Genomic DNA, 17,072 nt, shown 5'->3' on the forward strand with positions numbered 1-17,072 from the left:
CTCCAGCATGTGCGGGTCACCCTGGGCCACTGTTGGGGGCCACTGGCCAGGTGGTGGGGCCTGGCAGCCAGGTGTGATAGGATGAGGCAGGGTGCGGTGGGGCCGCCAGTGTGAACATTAACTGGGTTGTGGCAGCCTGCTCGTGCCTGCAGCCTTGTCACGGGCCTCAGTGACACAGCAGCATGGCCACGCCGAACGACAGGGCTGTCCTGCAGACCATCTTTAACCCCAGCACCCCTTTTGGGGATATCCCAGGGTTGGATGAGGAGGAGGAGGATGTCCAGGATGAAGGTGAGTGATGCTGTGCCGGGTTCTCCCTGGAACTGCCCTAAGGGTCTCCATAGGGTAAGCAGGTGGGACAGGGAAGGAGGCTCTGCAGGCTGGGAGCAGTGCCTGCTCGAGGCTGGACATCAGCACCCCGCCCTGTGTTGTCTGCTCCCTTCCCGGACTGCGAGCGTAGGGCGGCAAGGGGACTGGGCCCCGCGGTTCGTCCTGGTGCCTCCACCTTCAAGTCAGGGTCTCCCATTTACACTGCAACAGTGGAAGCTTTTCCGTTGGAGCTGCTGGATCAAGTCCGGGAGCTGGAGCTGCAGGGGGTTTCTGCGGCTGAGTCGGGAGACATAAGCACGGCCCTGGAGCGGTTCAGTGAAGCCATTCGGCTGCTGCCCGAGCGCGCCTCGGGCTACAATAACCGGGCCCAGGCCCTGCGTCTGCGCGGGGACGTGGCAGGTGAGCAGCGCAGGTGCGGGTGGTCTCCTGGTTCCCCCAGCCCCCACCAATGCCTCCCCTCGTTGCCAGGTGCCCTGCGGGACCTGGACGCTGCCATACGCCTGAGCCGCGGCCGCGGGCGCGCCGCCTGCCAGAGCTTCGTGCAGCGCGGCCTCATCCACCGGCTGCAGGCGCGGGACGAGGACGCCCGGCGGGACTTGGAGCGCGCAGCGCGCTTGGGCAGCGCCTTCGCCCGACAGCAGCTCGTGCTTCTCAACCCCTACTCGGCGCTCTGCAACCAGATGCTCTGCGAGATGCTCGGTCGGCTGCGCAACCCCGATGGCACTGGAAGCGACTGAGACGGGCAGGAGACGGGCCAGGCAGCGAGTGGGCTGGGGAAAGCCGTGCTCCTGAGCTGGCCCGGGCGGACATTTCCCGGTGCCCAGAAAAGGTCCACCTCCGCTCCCAGAGCTCCTGCTCCTCCTCCTGGCTAACAGCCAGGGACTGGAAAGTACCAAAGCACGTTGCTGTGTTTGTCTCGTTCTGCTCCACCCCGAATAAACCTCCCTCTGTTCCCAGCACTTGAGCTCTGCTTGTGACGTTGCAGGCATTGTGGTGCGATTCCCAAGCGTGCACAGCGCCGCTGAGATGGGTGGCCCGGTGGGTGCAAGTCTGGGGCCTGTTCCTCAAAGAGGGGAGAGTGGAGACACGGGGACGCGCACACCCCGTCCCGGTTGGGCAATCTCTGGCCGGCCTCCCAAGCAGCGGAGCTGACCCCGCCGCAATCCCGCCCGGGGAAGGCGGCGACGGGCTCTCGGCGAGAGGGACGAGCTCTCGCAGCCGTGCTAGGGCCCGCCCCTCCGCCGATGCACTGCCCTGCGTGCCGGGGCCCAGGCGCAGAGCCGCACTGCAGACTGGGCTGGACGCAGCGCCAGCAATGCCGCAGGTAAGGTGCAGCTGGGCCGCGTCCTCCGACCCTGTTTTGTGCTGGAACACCGGGGCCCAGCTCGGTGGACGCCCCCATGTCCCTGCTCTAGCTGCCTCTCTCCTAGCGCTGAGCACAGCTGATCTAAGATGGGGTGTCCCAGAGCCTGGCCAGGGGTTGCCCTTTCCCTCCTGCTGCTACTGCTGCTCAGCCTCCTGGCGCTCTGCTTGGCAGGTAAGGCTGTGGTGGGCTCTGGTGCATGACTCCAGGAGCAGGACCCCTGCCCAGCTCTGATGTGTCACGGGCTCTCTGGCAGCACTGGAGGAACTGGACCCCACCACTGACCGGCAGCCGCGAGCAACGTGCACCCTGCAGGAGGGGGAGAGTCGCATCTTCACCTGCTGGGTTCCCCGGCCACTCCCCGGTGCCACACTGGCCTGGTACCTCAACGGTCAGAAACAAGAAGTCAACATCTCGACTGCAGACACTGCCAGCATCCTCACCCTCACTGGCCAGCGCTCCGACCACCAGCTCAACTGCTCCCTGACCAACCGGACCTCCAGTGAGACCTACAACACCTCCATCCTTCTCAATCTGCAGTGTAAGGTCTGCAGTGCTGGCCTGCTCCAGACTGGGATGTGGGGTGGGCATATGGGGCTCCTATCCAGCTCGGGCAGGACCATGACCTACATCCATCACAGCCATAGCAGGGCAGCATCTTGTCAGTCCTGTGCAAAAGAAGCGTTCCTGGATCCAGGCAAGACAAATCCTGCTCCTTGCTATGTTGCCCCCATCCCTCCTGCCCATCTCACTGCCTGTTTTTTACCCAGATAAGGCAGAGATCCTGCAGGAAGGCACCTGGTACCAGCAGGTTGAGGGCACTGGCCTTCTCCTGGTGCTCTTTGTGCTGGTGCAAGCGAACCCACCCACCAGCATCACCTGGGTGGACCAGGATGGGCGTGTGATGACCAACGCTTCCAAGTTTCTCCTCCTGGGTGCCACAAGCTACCCAGGCCTGGCCAACCACTCGCTTCACATCCGTCTCAGCTGCACAGCTGGAAACCTCTCCATCAGTGCAGCCAATAGTGTGGGCATCACCACTGCCTCCCTCCTGCCCACAGGTAACTGTTGAGGGGTGGGCATGGTGCAATGGCCCCGTGGAAGGGTGCTGAGGGTTCTGTACTGCCGGTGCAGGTCTGCTGGATGCCCGTGTGGAGCTGCCTGTCCTGGGTGTTGCCATTGGAGCAGCCCTGGCCTTAGCCGCCCTGCTCAGCCTGGGCTCCTGTGCTGCCTGCCTGGTATGCCGCTTGCCCAAGCTTGTGCAAGGTCTGGGGCAAGCAGGAGGGAACAGCCCACCCAGCCAGTGCTCCCATTGCAGTAGCTCTGAGCCACCACAGCCCCAGGGTACACGTCTGCCCCGCCAGACCCGGTCCCTGCCACCCAACCTGCGCCTGGGTGACCTTGCACAGGAAGATGGAGGTAAAACCCTGATGTGCTAGTGCAGCGAGACATCTGGGGCCCCAGGTCCTGCCTGGGTGAGTGATAGATGTCCTGGATCTCATCCCTTTGCTTCCCTGCAGCTTCCCTCAAGGATGCAGGAGCCAGTGCTAAGGGAGAAGAGAGTGCCCTGGTGGGACTGGAAAACTCCCTGGTCCTCAGCAAGCTTGGTAAGGGGAACCAAGTGGGCAAGCAGCCCCAAAAGATGTGTTGTGGGACATGGAGCTCCTTGGCTGCTCCAACAGGCAATGAGTTCCTTGTCCTGCAGGTTTTGTCCAGCTCCCAATGTCCGGGCGCATCTACAAAGTGCCCAGCACAAGCAGCGATGAGATCTGGCTGTGAGCTCCAGTGTGGTGCCAGTGAGCCAGGGCTGCCTGGCACCAGGTACGTACCAGCCCCCGGAGCTGAGCAGCTGAGGGTGCCAGGAAGGCCATGATGGGAAGCAGGAACTGACCAGCCCCAGCTCTGTGCTATGCTATGCAGGGCTTGGGAGCTACGCTGTCAGCCAAGGCATGGTTTTATGTAGTCCATGAACTTTACCAATATTCTGTTAAAATCAAAATGCATCAAAGCTGTTTATAGCCACGCTCTAGCACTGTGATTCCTCCTGGGGTAAAGTCAAGCACCAGTTTTGCTTTAGCAGGTTTGTGACTTGATGCATGATCTTCTTTGCCCCTGTCCCTGATGCTGTGGCAGACGGGTGGGAGGGCAGCAGAACAGGAGCTGGGGAGAGCCGTCCCAACAGCAATAAACTGAATTCAAGCATCTGTGTGGTGCTGCACAGGTTATTTATACTTGACAGGAGCTAGGGGACTGTTCTCAACAAGAAAAGGGGTTCAATAATAAGGAGCAGAGGAGACTCAAGATCTCCAGGTCAAAGCTTGCAACACCCTGAGCAGATCTGAGTGTTGTGTCTGAGTATGGGATTTATTCCCGTTTGCTCTGGCCCTTGTAGCGTGTGCTCAAGGGGCCTCTGCTCTGCAGCACCTGTGGCAGAGAGAGCCTGACACAGGGAAAGGCTGGTTTAATGCTGAACTCCTTGGGAACAAGTGAAAAATGGAGCCATTAGGCAGCTTCTGCAACAAATATGATGAGTCAAGCTCTACTCCCTAACACTTAACAGCCCAGCAATGTCTCTAAGACCAGAGAGGCTTCTGAATTGCTGTGTGATATTCCCCAGCCTGCTCTGGGTACACCTCAGTGTCCAGCAGCAGACAGTGATCCAGGAGATGAGGCTTTAATGTGAAGCATCAGTTAAAGCTCAACACCTCTGCCTCCGCTGCTTGTGAGGGTAGGTTGGATGGTGGGCTCCTGCCCTTCTGCCCATCAGCCAGGGACTTGAAATGCTGCAGGGAAAAGAACACGTTGACGCAAAGATTTGACTCCCACTGCTCAGAGCACACACACGCATCTGAACGTGCTGACCACATCGGCTCTGCACGAGTTGTGTGCTCAGCAGTCAGCCCAAGGAGATGCATTCTGGCTGGTGCTGGCCTGTTGAACAACATGGCACGTCAGCCCAGAGTGCAGCCCAGCTCCCTGTGTCAGGCAGAGGCACCAGGGAGGGGAGCAGCTGAGAACACACTCTCTGGAGCCCACCAGCCCTTCGGCCACTACCATTGCCACCACAAAGCCAAATGTGAAGGGACCAGCTGTGCAGTGCTGCTAGCTGGGTGAGCAGCACCTGGGTGGAGCTGCATACCTGCGAGTTCTTGAACTCTAAGAAGAGGGAGAAGAGGACATGCAGAGGGTGTATCCGGCTCTTGTACACGGGGATGTCCAGAATGGCTGCAGGTGAGATCAGAAGCGTGTGAGGGCACCCGATCTGCACTGCCCCACACAGAGAATTGTCAGGAAGGGCTGAGCTCCCGCCTCCCCACCATCACCTGGGGCTCCACGCACCAAAGTCTGCAGACCCCTGTAGTACAAGAGCCCACCTCCCACTGAAGCAGCAGGGAATGATCCCAACTGCTCGGGGCTGAGCCTGCAGCTAAAGCTCTCTCAGTGAGAGTGCCAGGCCAGCATCAGCATTGTGCCAGCAGCACAGCCTCCCCAGCTCACCACAGATCATGTCGATGTATTCAGCAAGGTCACAGCTCATCTCTGCGCTCGGAAGACCCACCTGGAACAGATGGAGCTGTCAGATCTGCTCTGAGACCACAGGAGCCTGGGAGCACACAGAGACTACTGGGGCAGCAGCTGGAATTCCAGTGTTGGGCTGCTCCCCAGCTTCTGCCAAGGGCAGAATCATGAGGAGGAACAAGCCCAAGAGGACCAGGCTGTGGAGCACACACACAGCTTTCATGGCAGATAGTTTCTTAGAGCATGCACTGAGCTAACTGCTGGTCACCCAGACAATATACCTTTCCCAAGAGCTCCTCAAATTCTGGTGGCCATTCCTGCATCAGGGTCTCGATGTCAGGCATTGGTCTGCCGGGGAAGATAAGAACATCAGCTTCAGGATCATACACAACCTCCCACTGCCAACATCAGGGCTCACCTGGAGTAATGGACTGTGGCAGGAGGTTTGCAGCGATGCAGTTCACTAATACTTTCAATCCACCTCTCAATGGCTTTGGGGTTATTTTCTGCATTCTCCAAACTCTTCACTTTTATCTGCTGCTAAAAACACAAATATAAAGCTGGAAGTGTTTCATAGTGTTTCAGGGATTTCTTGGGAAAGATGCATTCACTCCAGGTGAAGCCTTCTCTCTTTCCCAGCTGCACTTTACCAACAGATTTCTGCAGGCAAAATGCTGGCTAAAACTGGATACAAACAACCAAAAGGAAATAATGCATCACCTGAAGTGAACAGACCCAGAGTTTCTATCAAGACTTGACTGAAGCAAGGCTCAAATCCACTGAAGTTTAGAACTATGGATTGAAGCAAAAGGTCTGGTTTTGCTGCTTTTAAAGTGAACTTCTCAGTTGTAAAATACCATGGTTTTACTCGAGGAAGTGTGCAGCAAGTGTGACCTCCCTCTCCCTGACTCACTGTGATGTTGTGCTGCTTGGAGTTCTCTGTCAGCCAAAGAGAGAGCACGGTGGGATCCGACTGCTTGGTTGAGGGCTCATCCAAGATCAGCAGGCCAAGGCTGTCAGGCTTGCCATCGGGACGAGGAACCTGCAGGAAAAGAAAGCCCTGTTGTCTGTGGAGTACAGAGGTTTCTACAGAGCCTTCCTGTGGGCTTTCTCATATGTGCACTCTTAAGTATGGTGCTGCTTGAAAAGAACAAGGTGTTGGAGAATGAAAAACCCAGGCTTTGCCCCAAGTTAGCCAAGCGCTGTTTGAGAGGTGACCAAACCACCAGTGAGCTTTTCCAGGTCTCTGCCCATCATGTCTGACAGAGCAGGGACAGACCAGACCCCAGGCTGCATGGCCTGGCTGGGCATGTGTTCTGACCCTGCATCATTTTGGTTCGGGGGGCAGGACAAAGAGAGGAACCTGAAGAAACTGTACCTTTAGGAATGCATCGATGTCTCCAACAGCAGGAATAAAGTCTGGAATAAAAGGTTGCAGCTTGTGCTCAATCTCTATTGTTTTGGGAGTGTACCTGGAAACAAACACCAACATAGCAGGGGTGACTAGAAACTGTGCTGCAATAATTGACACAAAGGAGAGCCAAGAGCAAGCTAAAACCCTTCCACTCACCTCTTGATGTATTCAAAGAGGTCTTTGATTTCAGAAGACACTTGCAGGTAGTCAAAATCTGATGGATTGAAGTCACTAAAAAAAAAGGAAGAGAGTAGAGGGAAAAGATTAACATGTGGCAAGTTCTGTACAACAGAAACCAGGCCCCAGTTGGGGCAGACAAATGTGGGAAGCTGAACAGTAACAGTAGCGCAATAAGTCCTCTCTGGAAAACACTTTTTGCACAGGGAAAGCATTATTGGGCCCCGTTTTGCTCTCCACCTGCTGGTCAAGAAAAGCACCTGATTGATGGACATCTGAGAACATTCAGTTCCACACAGGGCTATCAAAAGGAGGCTAAGTGCTCTGCACAAAGGCAGCAGTAGGACAGCAATTAGGTGGTCAGCAATAGCTTTAAAGCTGAAAATGACAGAAAAGATGAATTGTAAGGATCTGAGTGATACTTTCAAGATGGTCCTTCCCTTTTCTGGATTTTTCCTGTCAGACCAGCGTATCCTACACCTTGGATCATTCCAGCTGTGCCTCTCCTGGGCACAGCAAACAAGCCTAGGACTGGTTCACCACCTGAAGGAACCACCACCCCGGAGCATCAGGGATGAGGAGGCTGGAGCTGCCTGTCCTGATGCCCACGACTCTGCTCACCCTGGTGGGATCAGGGGAAACCGGTGGAGCCGACAGGGCGCGAAAGGCACCCACCAGCCTCAGCCGCGCCCCGCTGGCCAGGAACACGGCTCACCCCTCCAACGCGGCCCCGTGCTCCTCCGAGTCCTCCTCCGAGTCGCTCTCCGAGGAATCTTCCTCCGAGTCCTCATCGTCCTCGTCGTCATCCTCGCTGAAGGTGGCTGGGCCGGGCAGGTGTGTCGCTACCTCCTCCTGGACGAGAGAACCGGGTCTCACGGGATATCACGAGTCTCACCGGGCCGCGCCCCGCCCGCTGCGCTCGTACCTTCCCTCCGCTGCCCCGATCGCCACTCCCGCGCTCGGTCGCTCCGACGGACACCCCGGGCCCACGGGAGTCCCGCAGGCGGTCCGTGCTCCCCGCCCGCGGCGAGCGGGCTCCGAGCTCGGCCTCAGGCAGCTCCAGGCTCTCGTCGTACGGCTGGTTCTCCACCGGGCGGGGCTGCGCCGACAGGCAGAGTTAGGGGAGGCGCGGCGCCCACCTCCCCCGCCCGCCGTGTCCCGTGCCCTGCCCGCGGCCCGGTGTCCCGTTGTGTCCCGCCGTATCCCCCGTGTCCCACCTCCGCCCGCCTCGCGTCCCGCCGCGCCGCCGCCGTCGCCATGGCGACCCCGCCCCGCCGCGCTCGGCTCCGCCGGCCAGAGCGGCCCTGCCGCGCGCGCCCCCTGGCGGCTCGGAGGTGCTCCGCCCCGCCCCGCCCCGCGTGACGGCACTTCCGGGTGCGGACGTGGCGCGGCGTCGCCATCTTGCGGGGCCGCCCGGGAACCGGAGGGAGCGGAGGACCCGAGTGCGCATCCCGCTGCCGCCGCCGCTGCTATGGTAGGGGAAGGACCAGTCCACCGCGGGTAGCGCAGGGCTCGGGACAGCCCCCGGGGAGCCTTTGGGCCCGTCTCGCCCGCTCGGCCTGTGTGCAGGCCGGCGCTGGAGCCCGCGGCCTGGTGGGACGGAGCGCGGCGCTGCCGCCCCGGTTCGGGCCGGGGCCTGCGGCGGCGGGGACGCGGCACTTTTTTTCTGGTGACTCGGAGCCGCCGTGGCTCGTCTGCTCGGCCCCACGCCTGCTCTGAAGGGCGTTCGGGGTCTCAGGTGTAGCCGGGCGGGTGGTGCCCGCCTACTCCCCCATGCGACCCAGGGCTGGTCCGGCTCCTTCTGTCCGTCGCGAGGTGTTTGTGTCAGCACAGACCCGCACACGGCTCCGTCAGAGCTAAACTGTGCCTGAGGTGCGGAAGGGATCTGTGCTGCCACGTTTAAAGGTTTGGGATACTTTCTATCAGAAGCAGTAGTTGGGGATTTAAAAGCTGTGAAGTGCAGAACAGAATTATCCTGACAAAGGTAATTAATATCTACGAGAGAGAAATATAGGGACGAAGTCTGGGCAGGCTTGGAGATTGTGAAAGTGCAGCTGGTGCCCTGTCGATGTGATAATGCCTACGAGCTGCCCGGGAGTCATCCAGAGGCTGTGGGTGATAACCAGGGAGGGCTTCGTTAATCTGGCTGTGCTGTGCGTATGGTACTGGAGAGAGATGTTACATTTCACAGCATTTCTGTGTGCAGCTGTAAGCTGGGGCAGCCTGATGGAAAAGTCCGTAATCCTCCCCTAACGCTCTCAGGAGTCGTTACACCTCGGTCTGTGTGGAATCGGGAATGATCACATGCCTGACAGAAGAAGGCAGAGCTCTCAGGGTTATGTTGGGACAGAATGTGAAACTGAGAGAGACAGCAAAAGCAGAGATGCCTTTGCTCCTGACACAGTTCATTTTCTTGTCACAGAGAAAGACTTAGGATCTTTTTTAAGGAAGGGTGTGCAGATGAAGTGTGGGGGAAGAGATGCTTTCCATGAGCATGAAGCGGGAGGCCCTGCTCACATGCTGCTCTCCTGCAGGTGCTGTTGGCAGCTGCCGTGTGCACGAAGGCAGGGAAGGCCATCGTGTCCCGGCAGTTTGTGGAGATGACTCGCACCCGCATTGAGGGGCTGCTGGCAGCATTCCCAAAGTTGATGAACACAGGGAAGCAGCACACATTTGTGGAGACAGAGAGCGTGCGGTATGTCTACCAGCCCATGGAGAAGCTCTACATGGTGCTGATTACCACTAAGAACAGCAACATCCTGGAAGACTTGGAAACACTCCGACTCTTCTCTAGAGTGGTAAGGATTCATCACTCAGTGAGGTGCCTCTAGCCACGGTGCTGTTGTGAGGGATCTGTTTCTGGGCTGGCACAGGAGCACTGTGTGTCTCCACTTGGTAGGTCTGTGTTGCAGAGCTTCCCTTCCTGACTGGACAGAAAGCTCTGAACTTGTGGTTGTAGTTTTGAACTCCACATTAAAAAAATTATCATTCATACTTCACTTGGTGAGACCAAAGGACTGAATGTAATTTAGCATTAAATATTCTTTGTACAGCGTGTGGTTGTTACAAGTGCAGTGCTGCTGTGCAGGAATCCTGAAGCAGCAAGTTTGTGTCTTCACACAACCAAAGGATTTTGAGGAAATTCACTGGCCCCAGCATGCAGTTGGGTTCCTTTGAGTTAGTGTTATGAAGAAGCTAAGAGGTTCTGTAAGGATTTTAATGTAGAAAAACCTAACAATGGCAAAACTTCATCTTGTTTATTGACAGTGTAGTGGTACAAAGAGCAGTGTAAAGGTGTGCTGGTAGGGTCTGGTGCAGTTGTGACCTCTGGGTTGGTAGAAAGTGTTTACACGGTTCTGTTTGTGGGTGCTCTTAAAATGTTCTCCCATTCTAGATCCCTGAATATTGTCGAGCTCTGGAAGAGAATGAGATCTCAGAACACTGCTTCGACCTAATCTTTGCCTTTGATGAAATTGTCGCCCTGGGCTACCGTGAGAATGTAAATCTGGCACAAATTCGGACCTTCACTGAGATGGACTCACATGAGGAGAAGGTGTTTCGGGCAGTCAGAGAGGTGAGCAGGGACACCTACAATCCTGACACAAGGTACCCTGTCTGGGAAACACCACCTTTCCTATACAGAGATGTTCCTCCACTTTGGCAGGCCCATGCAATTATTTAGCTTTTCTGAGGGCTGAATGTCCATGTCTTGTTTCTTTTTCCTTTGCCACGGGTCTCCTGTGCAGGGCGGGGCTGAGATTGCAAAGCTCCATCAGCCTCTTATCTTTTCTTTCAGACGCAGGAACGCGAAGCAAAAGCCGAGATGCGCCGTAAAGCAAAGGAGTTGCAGCAGGCCAGGAGGGATGCAGAGAGACACGGCAAGAAGGCACCAGGGTTCGGGGGCTTCGGCAGCTCAGCCGTGTCTGGGGGCGTGACAACAATGATCACGGAGACCATCATTGAGACTGAGAAGCCCAAAGTGGCACCAGCTCCAGCCAGGTAGGGGGGACAGCAGGTGGCAGATGTTGGAGTCAGTGTTGGCTCAAAACATGTGCCCAGAGGGTCTAACACGAGTTCGTCGTCTGTAAATACTGAGGACCATTTGTGCTATGTACCACTGTAGCACCCCATAGTCTCTCTGGATTCTTGGGTGAGCAGTGGGCTTTCAGTTCATGTGAGAAAGACATTCCAGTTCCTGGTAATACATGGAATCATATCCAAATCTAAATTATAATTTGGCATCTTAAACTTAAGATGATAATTTCTGTGTGTGTTATCCCCCAAAAAGGCTGCCAGGTTGAATGCTGTGTTTTTGGGATGGTCAAGTTATAGTATTTGAGGATAACCAGGAAGGGGGAACCTGTTGCTGTCAGCTGTCTTGGAGATTATTATAAATTTTATTTAGGCCTTCAGGTCCCAGTAAAGCCTTGAAACTTGGTGCTAAAGGGAAGGAAGTGGACAACTTTGTGGACAAGCTGAAATCGGAAGGAGAAAATATCATGACTTCTGTAGGCAAACGCTCCGTAGAAGCAGCAAAAGTTCTTGCTCCTCCCATTAACATGGAGAGGTGAGTGCTACCCTTGCTTTGGAAGCTGTCTCCTCACAGCTCTCCCTGCATGTGGCCTTGGGAGAGAGCTTCCCTGCTCTTCTTTGGCTTTTTCCTGTGTTTTCTTACCTTGTAATTGTAAAACTTGGGCAAAATCTGGGAAAGCATGTCAACAAAAAAGCAGATAACTAGTTTGATTAGGCACTCACTTAATTAAAATGGGCTGTCCATCCATTGTTGAGCTGAGGTGGGGAATTTTCCTGTGCCTTTTTTCCTGTGTCATTTTCCCTTTTTCCCAGCCTTGTTGCTGCTCAGGATGGAGGTGTTCACAGTTCATTTTACATGCAGCAGTTCAGAAGCTTTAGTGCCCTGAGCCACGCTATGGCCTGTCAGAGGGGATTTGAGTGACTAGCATGTCAAGGTGCTGCATCACTGCCATTTGACTGGGCTCCCATGCCTTGCAGACCCATGTGCATGGATTCTCCTGCCCCTGAGTTCACTGTCAGAGCAGTACTAGCCCACGCTGTACAAACCGTTCTGTTGTTTGGGAGCCCCTGCTCAGTACACACAGCCTGTCCTTCTCTCTTCTGTCTCGGGGATACCGAGTGTAGGACTTGAGCTTCTTCCTCTGTCTGTCTAGCGTGCACATGAAAATAGAGGAGAAAATCTCCTTGACTTGTGGCCGTGATGGAGGGTTGCAGAACATGGAGCTTCATGGCATGATCACACTGCACATCTCTGATGAAAAGTTTGCACGGATTCGCCTGCATGTAGAAAATGAAGACAAGAGGGGAGTGCAGCTACAGGTAAAGCCTGTTTGGAGTCCCATGCTATTGAACATGTTTTTGCTGCTTTCCAGGGGAAAAATAGTGGAAATACTCGAGTATATTGCTGTCCTGTGTCCTCATCCAAGCCTTTTCGGCAAATGCGTTGGAAATGGGAGTAGTCAGTGCAGGTATAAGCAGAAGTGCAGGGCCAGTCATGCTCAAGGGATTGAAGTTCACTGGAGAAATGCAGTCTCTGTTGCCATCCTGCCCTCGGAGCATTATCTGCCCAGCAGTGCACCTTGGCATGCCAGGTGACCTCATTTGGACTTTGCAGCAGCCTAGGGTGTTGCTCAGTGTGCTTGTGTGATGTCAGCTGCAGCTGTGGTGTGGAAATGGGATAACAAACTTCCTGTGCCGATGGGAAATTAATTTTTTCTCTTGGAAGCTGTTTTTTTTTTTTTTTATGAGGTTGCTTGTCCTGTCACTGCTGTACGTGGGACGATTGCTGGAGCACTTGATGGCAGTCAGCAGTTGCAGCTCAGAAAGTTCTTGGGCAATTTGTCCTTCCCTTTCACCCTCTTCATGTGACCTTACTGATCCCTGAAGGTGGTGCTGCTTTAACACACTCTGGCTCACTCCTCACTAGGGGCTCTTCCATGCATCATCGCTGTCTGCAAGTCACAGTGCATGCCGTGAGTGAGCTGCAAACACTTAGTGCAAGCACGTGTGGGGAGACGGTAGTGTTATGGCGTCAGGCTGTTTTTCCCAACAGGATTAGATGGATTTTTCTTGAAGTGTCTGCTGTAAACATTGAGGATGGTCTTTGACTTATAGCTCTGTAGATATCAGCCTGCATCACTTGAGTCTCTGGTGCAGGTGCACTTATGAGAGGCAGTGGCAGGGGTCCTTTCTGTCAGGTTAGTGTTTCCTCTAAGGAATCCCAGGTTGATAAGCAGTTGTGCTCCAGATGGGCTTCTGAGCCAGGAGGGAACCTGATGTGTGTTTTGTCAAAGCAAGCACTGGAATGTGTAGACTTGTCCTGGTAGAACCTGCATTACCTATGGTTCTGTCTTGGGCTTAAACCTACAGTCTGGGCATGTGTTTGTCTTTCAGACTCACCCAAATGTGGACAAGAAGCTCTTCACTACGGAGTCACAAATTGGTTTGAAGAACCCAGAGAAGTCATTCCCTATTAACAGCGACGTCGGCGTGCTGAAGTGGAGGTTGCAGACCACAGAAGAGTCCTTCATTCCATTGACAAGTGAGTGCAAGTCTGGGGGCTTGGGCAGAAGAAGTCAATGATTGTCCATGAGCTGCTGGTAGCCATCTTGTAGCAGCTGGGCTGCCTGGGGTCTGGCATGTTGTGAGACCTTGGAGATACTGTGTGTATCCATTGGATAGTGCCTGTCCTTGGCAGTGTGTGTTTTCTGTAACACCTCAAGGAAAATAGAGAACTTTTCTTAAAACCAGCTTTAGGGTGACTTTGCTGGACGGTTTGAAGTGCATCATCTTGTGAAAGCTTGTTCCACGTGAACAGCCTGCATGGTTCGCATACTATCTCTGTTCCCTCAGTTAACTGCTGGCCATCAGAGAGTGGGAACAGCTGTGATGTTAACATTGAATATGAGTTGCAAGAGGAGAGCCTAGAGCTGAATGATGTGATCATCACCATCCCCTTGCCGTAAGTAACTTATCCACGTGGCACTAACGAGTCACATCATCTCCTTCCCCTCCCTGTTTCATGATCTGGCCAAGCCAAGGGGTGTTAGAGGCACTTCCTTAGCTGTGTGCAAGGAAGTTAATTGTCACTTCTCATTGCCTGCTCTAGGTCTGGTGTTGGCACCCCAGTGATTGGGGAGATTGATGGTGAGTATCGCCACGACAGCCGGAGAAACCTCCTGGAGTGGTGCCTGCCGGTGATAGATGCCAAAAACAAGAGCGGTAGCCTGGAGTTCAGCATAGCAGGGCAGCCAAACGACTTCTTCCCAGTGCAGGTCTCCTTTGTCTCCAAAAAGAACTATTGCAACATACAGGTATGGTCACTGCTGATGCTCTATAGGTGGGATGTCACCTTTGCCTCAGTCCCCGGCTGGCTGACACTGGCTATGCCACAGCAGCACCATGGTCCCACTGGCCATGGCTAAAAGGCTGTCATTAACCTGCCACTGAGACAGCTGAACTCGGGAGTGCCAGCAGACAGCACTGGCAGCTGACATTTCATGGAGTTTGCCTGGAGTTTGTTGTGTCTTCAAGTCTGATGGGAAATGAATGATTACTCAGAGACTTTGTTGAAAAATCCATCAGCCTTGTAGTTAAAATACTGCTTGGCATACAACTGTCTGTCTCCACTGAAGTGTAGGCAATGGGTACCACTTTGCTCTTCAGCGGAGACACAGTTACCACAGAAAATCAGTCCCCTCTTTTCAGGTTTCCTGGGAACAAAGATCTTTGTTTCAGAGCTGAGATGTGATTTAAAGGCAGCAGGTCGGTTGTGCTCTCATGGCCATCAATGGCACTGGGAAGTATGACATTTCTGTAGTAAGGAGTGATGATCAAAGCTGAGCTAATGTTGCCTGTTGTCTCCACAGGTTACCAAAGTGACCCAGGTAGATGGGAACAGCCCTGTAAGGTTTTCCACTGAAACCACCTTTCTGGTGGACAAGTACGAAATCCTGTAATGCCAGACGTGGTGATGCGCAATGGAAGAAATTTTTAAATTAAAAAAAAAAAAACGAGGCCGACGTTTATTCTGAATGTTGGGAACGCCACAGCCCCCTCTGCTAAGACACGTGGCTCTGTCTGCCATCTACAGTGTTCCTGGGTCACAGACATTTTTTGCAGAGAAGTGATGTGCTCATGGGGGGGAAAGGCCACAAATTTCTTTGGCAGATTTTTACCGACTGGCAAGAGCAAGATCTCCACAAAGAGCCTGACTTTGACATGCCCCCCCACCCCGAGATGCTCGGAGCTCAGCCCAGAGCCGACCAGACATCATTCTCTTCTCTCCTGAAGCATCACATGCTGTTCGTTGTTGGTGCTGCCATTTTTATTTCTCCTTGGGCCTCTGATTCTCATGTGTGGGGCCACCTGCTGGTCCTGACCCTTCCATCTGGTGGAAGCTGAGCAATTTGACCTCGGCCGCAGAGATGGGGGGGTCATGGCAGGGGCATGGGGTGGGGAAGAGGGACCCAGGGAGGGGTTCAGTCCTTTTTCCCCATGCAGTTACTGCTGTTCCTCCAGCTCTGCTGTGTGGCAATGGCCCAGCTCCAGGTACTCTGGTTCCTGCTGCAGCATGGGGAGTGTCCAAAGGGGACTTGTGTCCTCGCTGTCTTCCGCAGCTGTTCTCAGGCCAGGCTTTGGAGGAAGTTTAGTTAGGTTAGAAGTGGCTGTATATCCTTTGCAAGGCAGTTTTGGTGTCTGGGGAGGCTGAGGGCTTTGCCTGCCTGGGTGAAAAGAGTTGTAGAGCCTGGTTGACTTCCTTGGCCTGCGTGTCAGGACCTGTCTCAAACCAGCATTGGTAAAGCACTGGCAGGTGTGGGAGAAGGAAATGCTGGTTTCCAGGTAATGTGGGGGCTGATCTGAGCCATTTCTCCTACTCCAGCCTCACTAGTGTTATTTGCCTCATCTCGGAGACCTGTGCTCCTCTCACAACTCATCTCACCTGTATGGCTGGGGCCTGTCATAAGGGTCCCCTGCCCCTGGGCACGCCTCACCCAGAGAGCCCAAGTGCAGGTGGAAGGCAGCAGCCCTAAAAGTGAGTGTACTGTGCTCTGTGAGACACAGCCAGCCTATCATGGGCTCCTGGGGTCCTCTGCCAAAGAAGTTCCTGGTCTCTCCTCTGCTGGCAGCACCTGAGAAAAAAATCAACCCTGGTCCTGTCCTGAGAGGGCAAAGCCCTCTCCCTTAGAAAAGTAGGAAATGAGTCCCATTAACCCAATCCTGATCCAGAGCTGCTTGTCTGTATGATTTTTTTAAATGGAGTCAAAGTTAGTTCAAGCATCCAAGGAGCTTTTTTTTCCTTACATTTATTGGAGGGTGATATTTAAACCGAGCCGAGGTCCCCACTTTTTGTAACCCTGTATGATCCTGGCCTAGGGAATAGAGCACATTCCAGTGTACACAGATAATTCTGAGTCTTTAATCAAATAAAGTACTGTTAAAGGAGCTGGCTGAGGGTTGTGAGGTCCTTCCGGAGCCGGGGCCGGTCAGCCCTGGCCACGCGGGGGCAGGAAGTGCCGGCACGGCTGAGGCGAGGCAGGCACCGGGGCACGGTGGAGCGGCGGAGCACGGGAAGGGCTGCCGGACCAGGGGAGTGAAGGTGAGGAGCCGCTGGCATGGGGTGAGACCCTCCCCACCTTTTGTGCCCCAGGCGACCACTGCCCTTGGGGAGCTTGTGGGGCTGAGGTCAGCGTGTCCTGTAACGCAAAGACTCCCTAGTGCTTCAGGGACAGCTCTGGGATGTGGTGGGGGCAAGAGAAAGGGGCTCAGCTGCCCTGGCCCGTGTGGGACACGAGCTGCAGGGCCAGGTATGGGACATGTTGGGGCTCCTTGCTTCCTGGAGTGCCCTAGGAGGGGTGCAAGGAAGGAGCTGCAGACAGGGAAGTAGGAAAAACACGGTCATCCATAAAACCAATCATTGCACGATGTTTTGGTGGTGTGTGGGTGGCCTGGGAGCTGATTCTGGATCCCGTGGTCCACATCAGTGGTGGGTTTACTGGTGTGGGAGCCCTTGGAGCAGCTCTGTGTTGGAAGGCAGCCAGACAAGGTTCTCCCATCCCCAAATCCTGCTGCAGTTCATGGGCTGTCATAGGAGGAGATGGTGCTTGGCCCATGGCCACCACCGCTGTCTCCAACACCTCTTGGGGAGCCTGGGAACGGTACTGGCCTGGCTGGATCCTGCTCTGTGGCTGGACCTTGTTTACTCCAGCTTCCTGCCACACTCCTGCCACAGCTCCT

The 17,072-nt window shown here is 54.8% G+C and overlaps 4 protein-coding genes across 5 annotated transcripts; 3 read left to right on the forward strand and 1 right to left on the reverse strand.

Annotated features, from left to right (window-relative positions):
- Positions 1-182: 182 nt before the first annotated feature.
- On the forward strand, positions 183-1,067 carry TTC36 (tetratricopeptide repeat domain 36). Its single transcript, XM_062508815.1, has 3 exons — positions 183-291; positions 541-729; positions 799-1,067. Exons 1-3 carry the CDS (start codon positions 183-185, stop codon positions 1,065-1,067), a joined length of 567 nt encoding a protein of 188 aa, XP_062364799.1.
- A 715-nt stretch (positions 1,068-1,782) lies between these two features.
- Positions 1,783-3,581, forward strand: TMEM25 (transmembrane protein 25). Its single transcript, XM_062508780.1, has 6 exons — positions 1,783-1,867; positions 1,950-2,234; positions 2,464-2,754; positions 2,828-3,112; positions 3,214-3,300; positions 3,399-3,581. The coding sequence occupies exons 1-6, from the start codon at positions 1,783-1,785 to the stop codon at positions 3,470-3,472; spliced, it is 1,107 nt and encodes a 368-aa protein (XP_062364764.1). The 3' UTR covers positions 3,473-3,581.
- Positions 3,582-3,997: 416 nt separating this feature from the next.
- Positions 3,998-8,203, reverse strand: IFT46 (intraflagellar transport 46). The gene is made up of 11 exons (XM_062508558.1): positions 8,021-8,203; positions 7,729-7,917; positions 7,519-7,655; positions 6,783-6,857; positions 6,591-6,684; positions 6,126-6,254; positions 5,631-5,752; positions 5,494-5,560; positions 5,192-5,252; positions 4,833-4,918; positions 3,998-4,476 (listed from the first exon to the last, which is right to left on the reverse strand). The coding sequence occupies exons 1-11, from the start codon at positions 8,201-8,203 to the stop codon at positions 4,381-4,383; spliced, it is 1,239 nt and encodes a 412-aa protein (XP_062364542.1). The 3' UTR covers positions 3,998-4,380.
- Positions 8,189-16,280, forward strand: ARCN1 (archain 1). 2 transcript variants are annotated; one of them, XM_062508665.1, is made up of 10 exons: positions 8,189-8,277; positions 9,338-9,601; positions 10,198-10,377; positions 10,600-10,802; positions 11,209-11,370; positions 11,990-12,155; positions 13,230-13,377; positions 13,689-13,797; positions 13,945-14,149; positions 14,705-16,280. In XM_062508665.1, the coding sequence occupies exons 1-10, from the start codon at positions 8,275-8,277 to the stop codon at positions 14,792-14,794; spliced, it is 1,530 nt and encodes a 509-aa protein (XP_062364649.1). In that variant the 5' UTR covers positions 8,189-8,274; the 3' UTR covers positions 14,795-16,280. The 2 variants fall into 2 exon arrangements, with proteins under 2 accessions (XP_062364649.1, XP_062364648.1); XM_062508664.1 differs by having other exon boundaries at positions 13,945-16,280.
- Positions 16,281-17,072: the final 792 nt, after the last annotated feature.

Source organism: Cinclus cinclus, chromosome 25 (genome assembly GCF_963662255.1).
Source record: "Cinclus cinclus chromosome 25, bCinCin1.1, whole genome shotgun sequence".
In the NCBI taxonomy this organism is placed as follows: domain Eukaryota; kingdom Metazoa; phylum Chordata; class Aves; order Passeriformes; family Cinclidae; genus Cinclus; species Cinclus cinclus.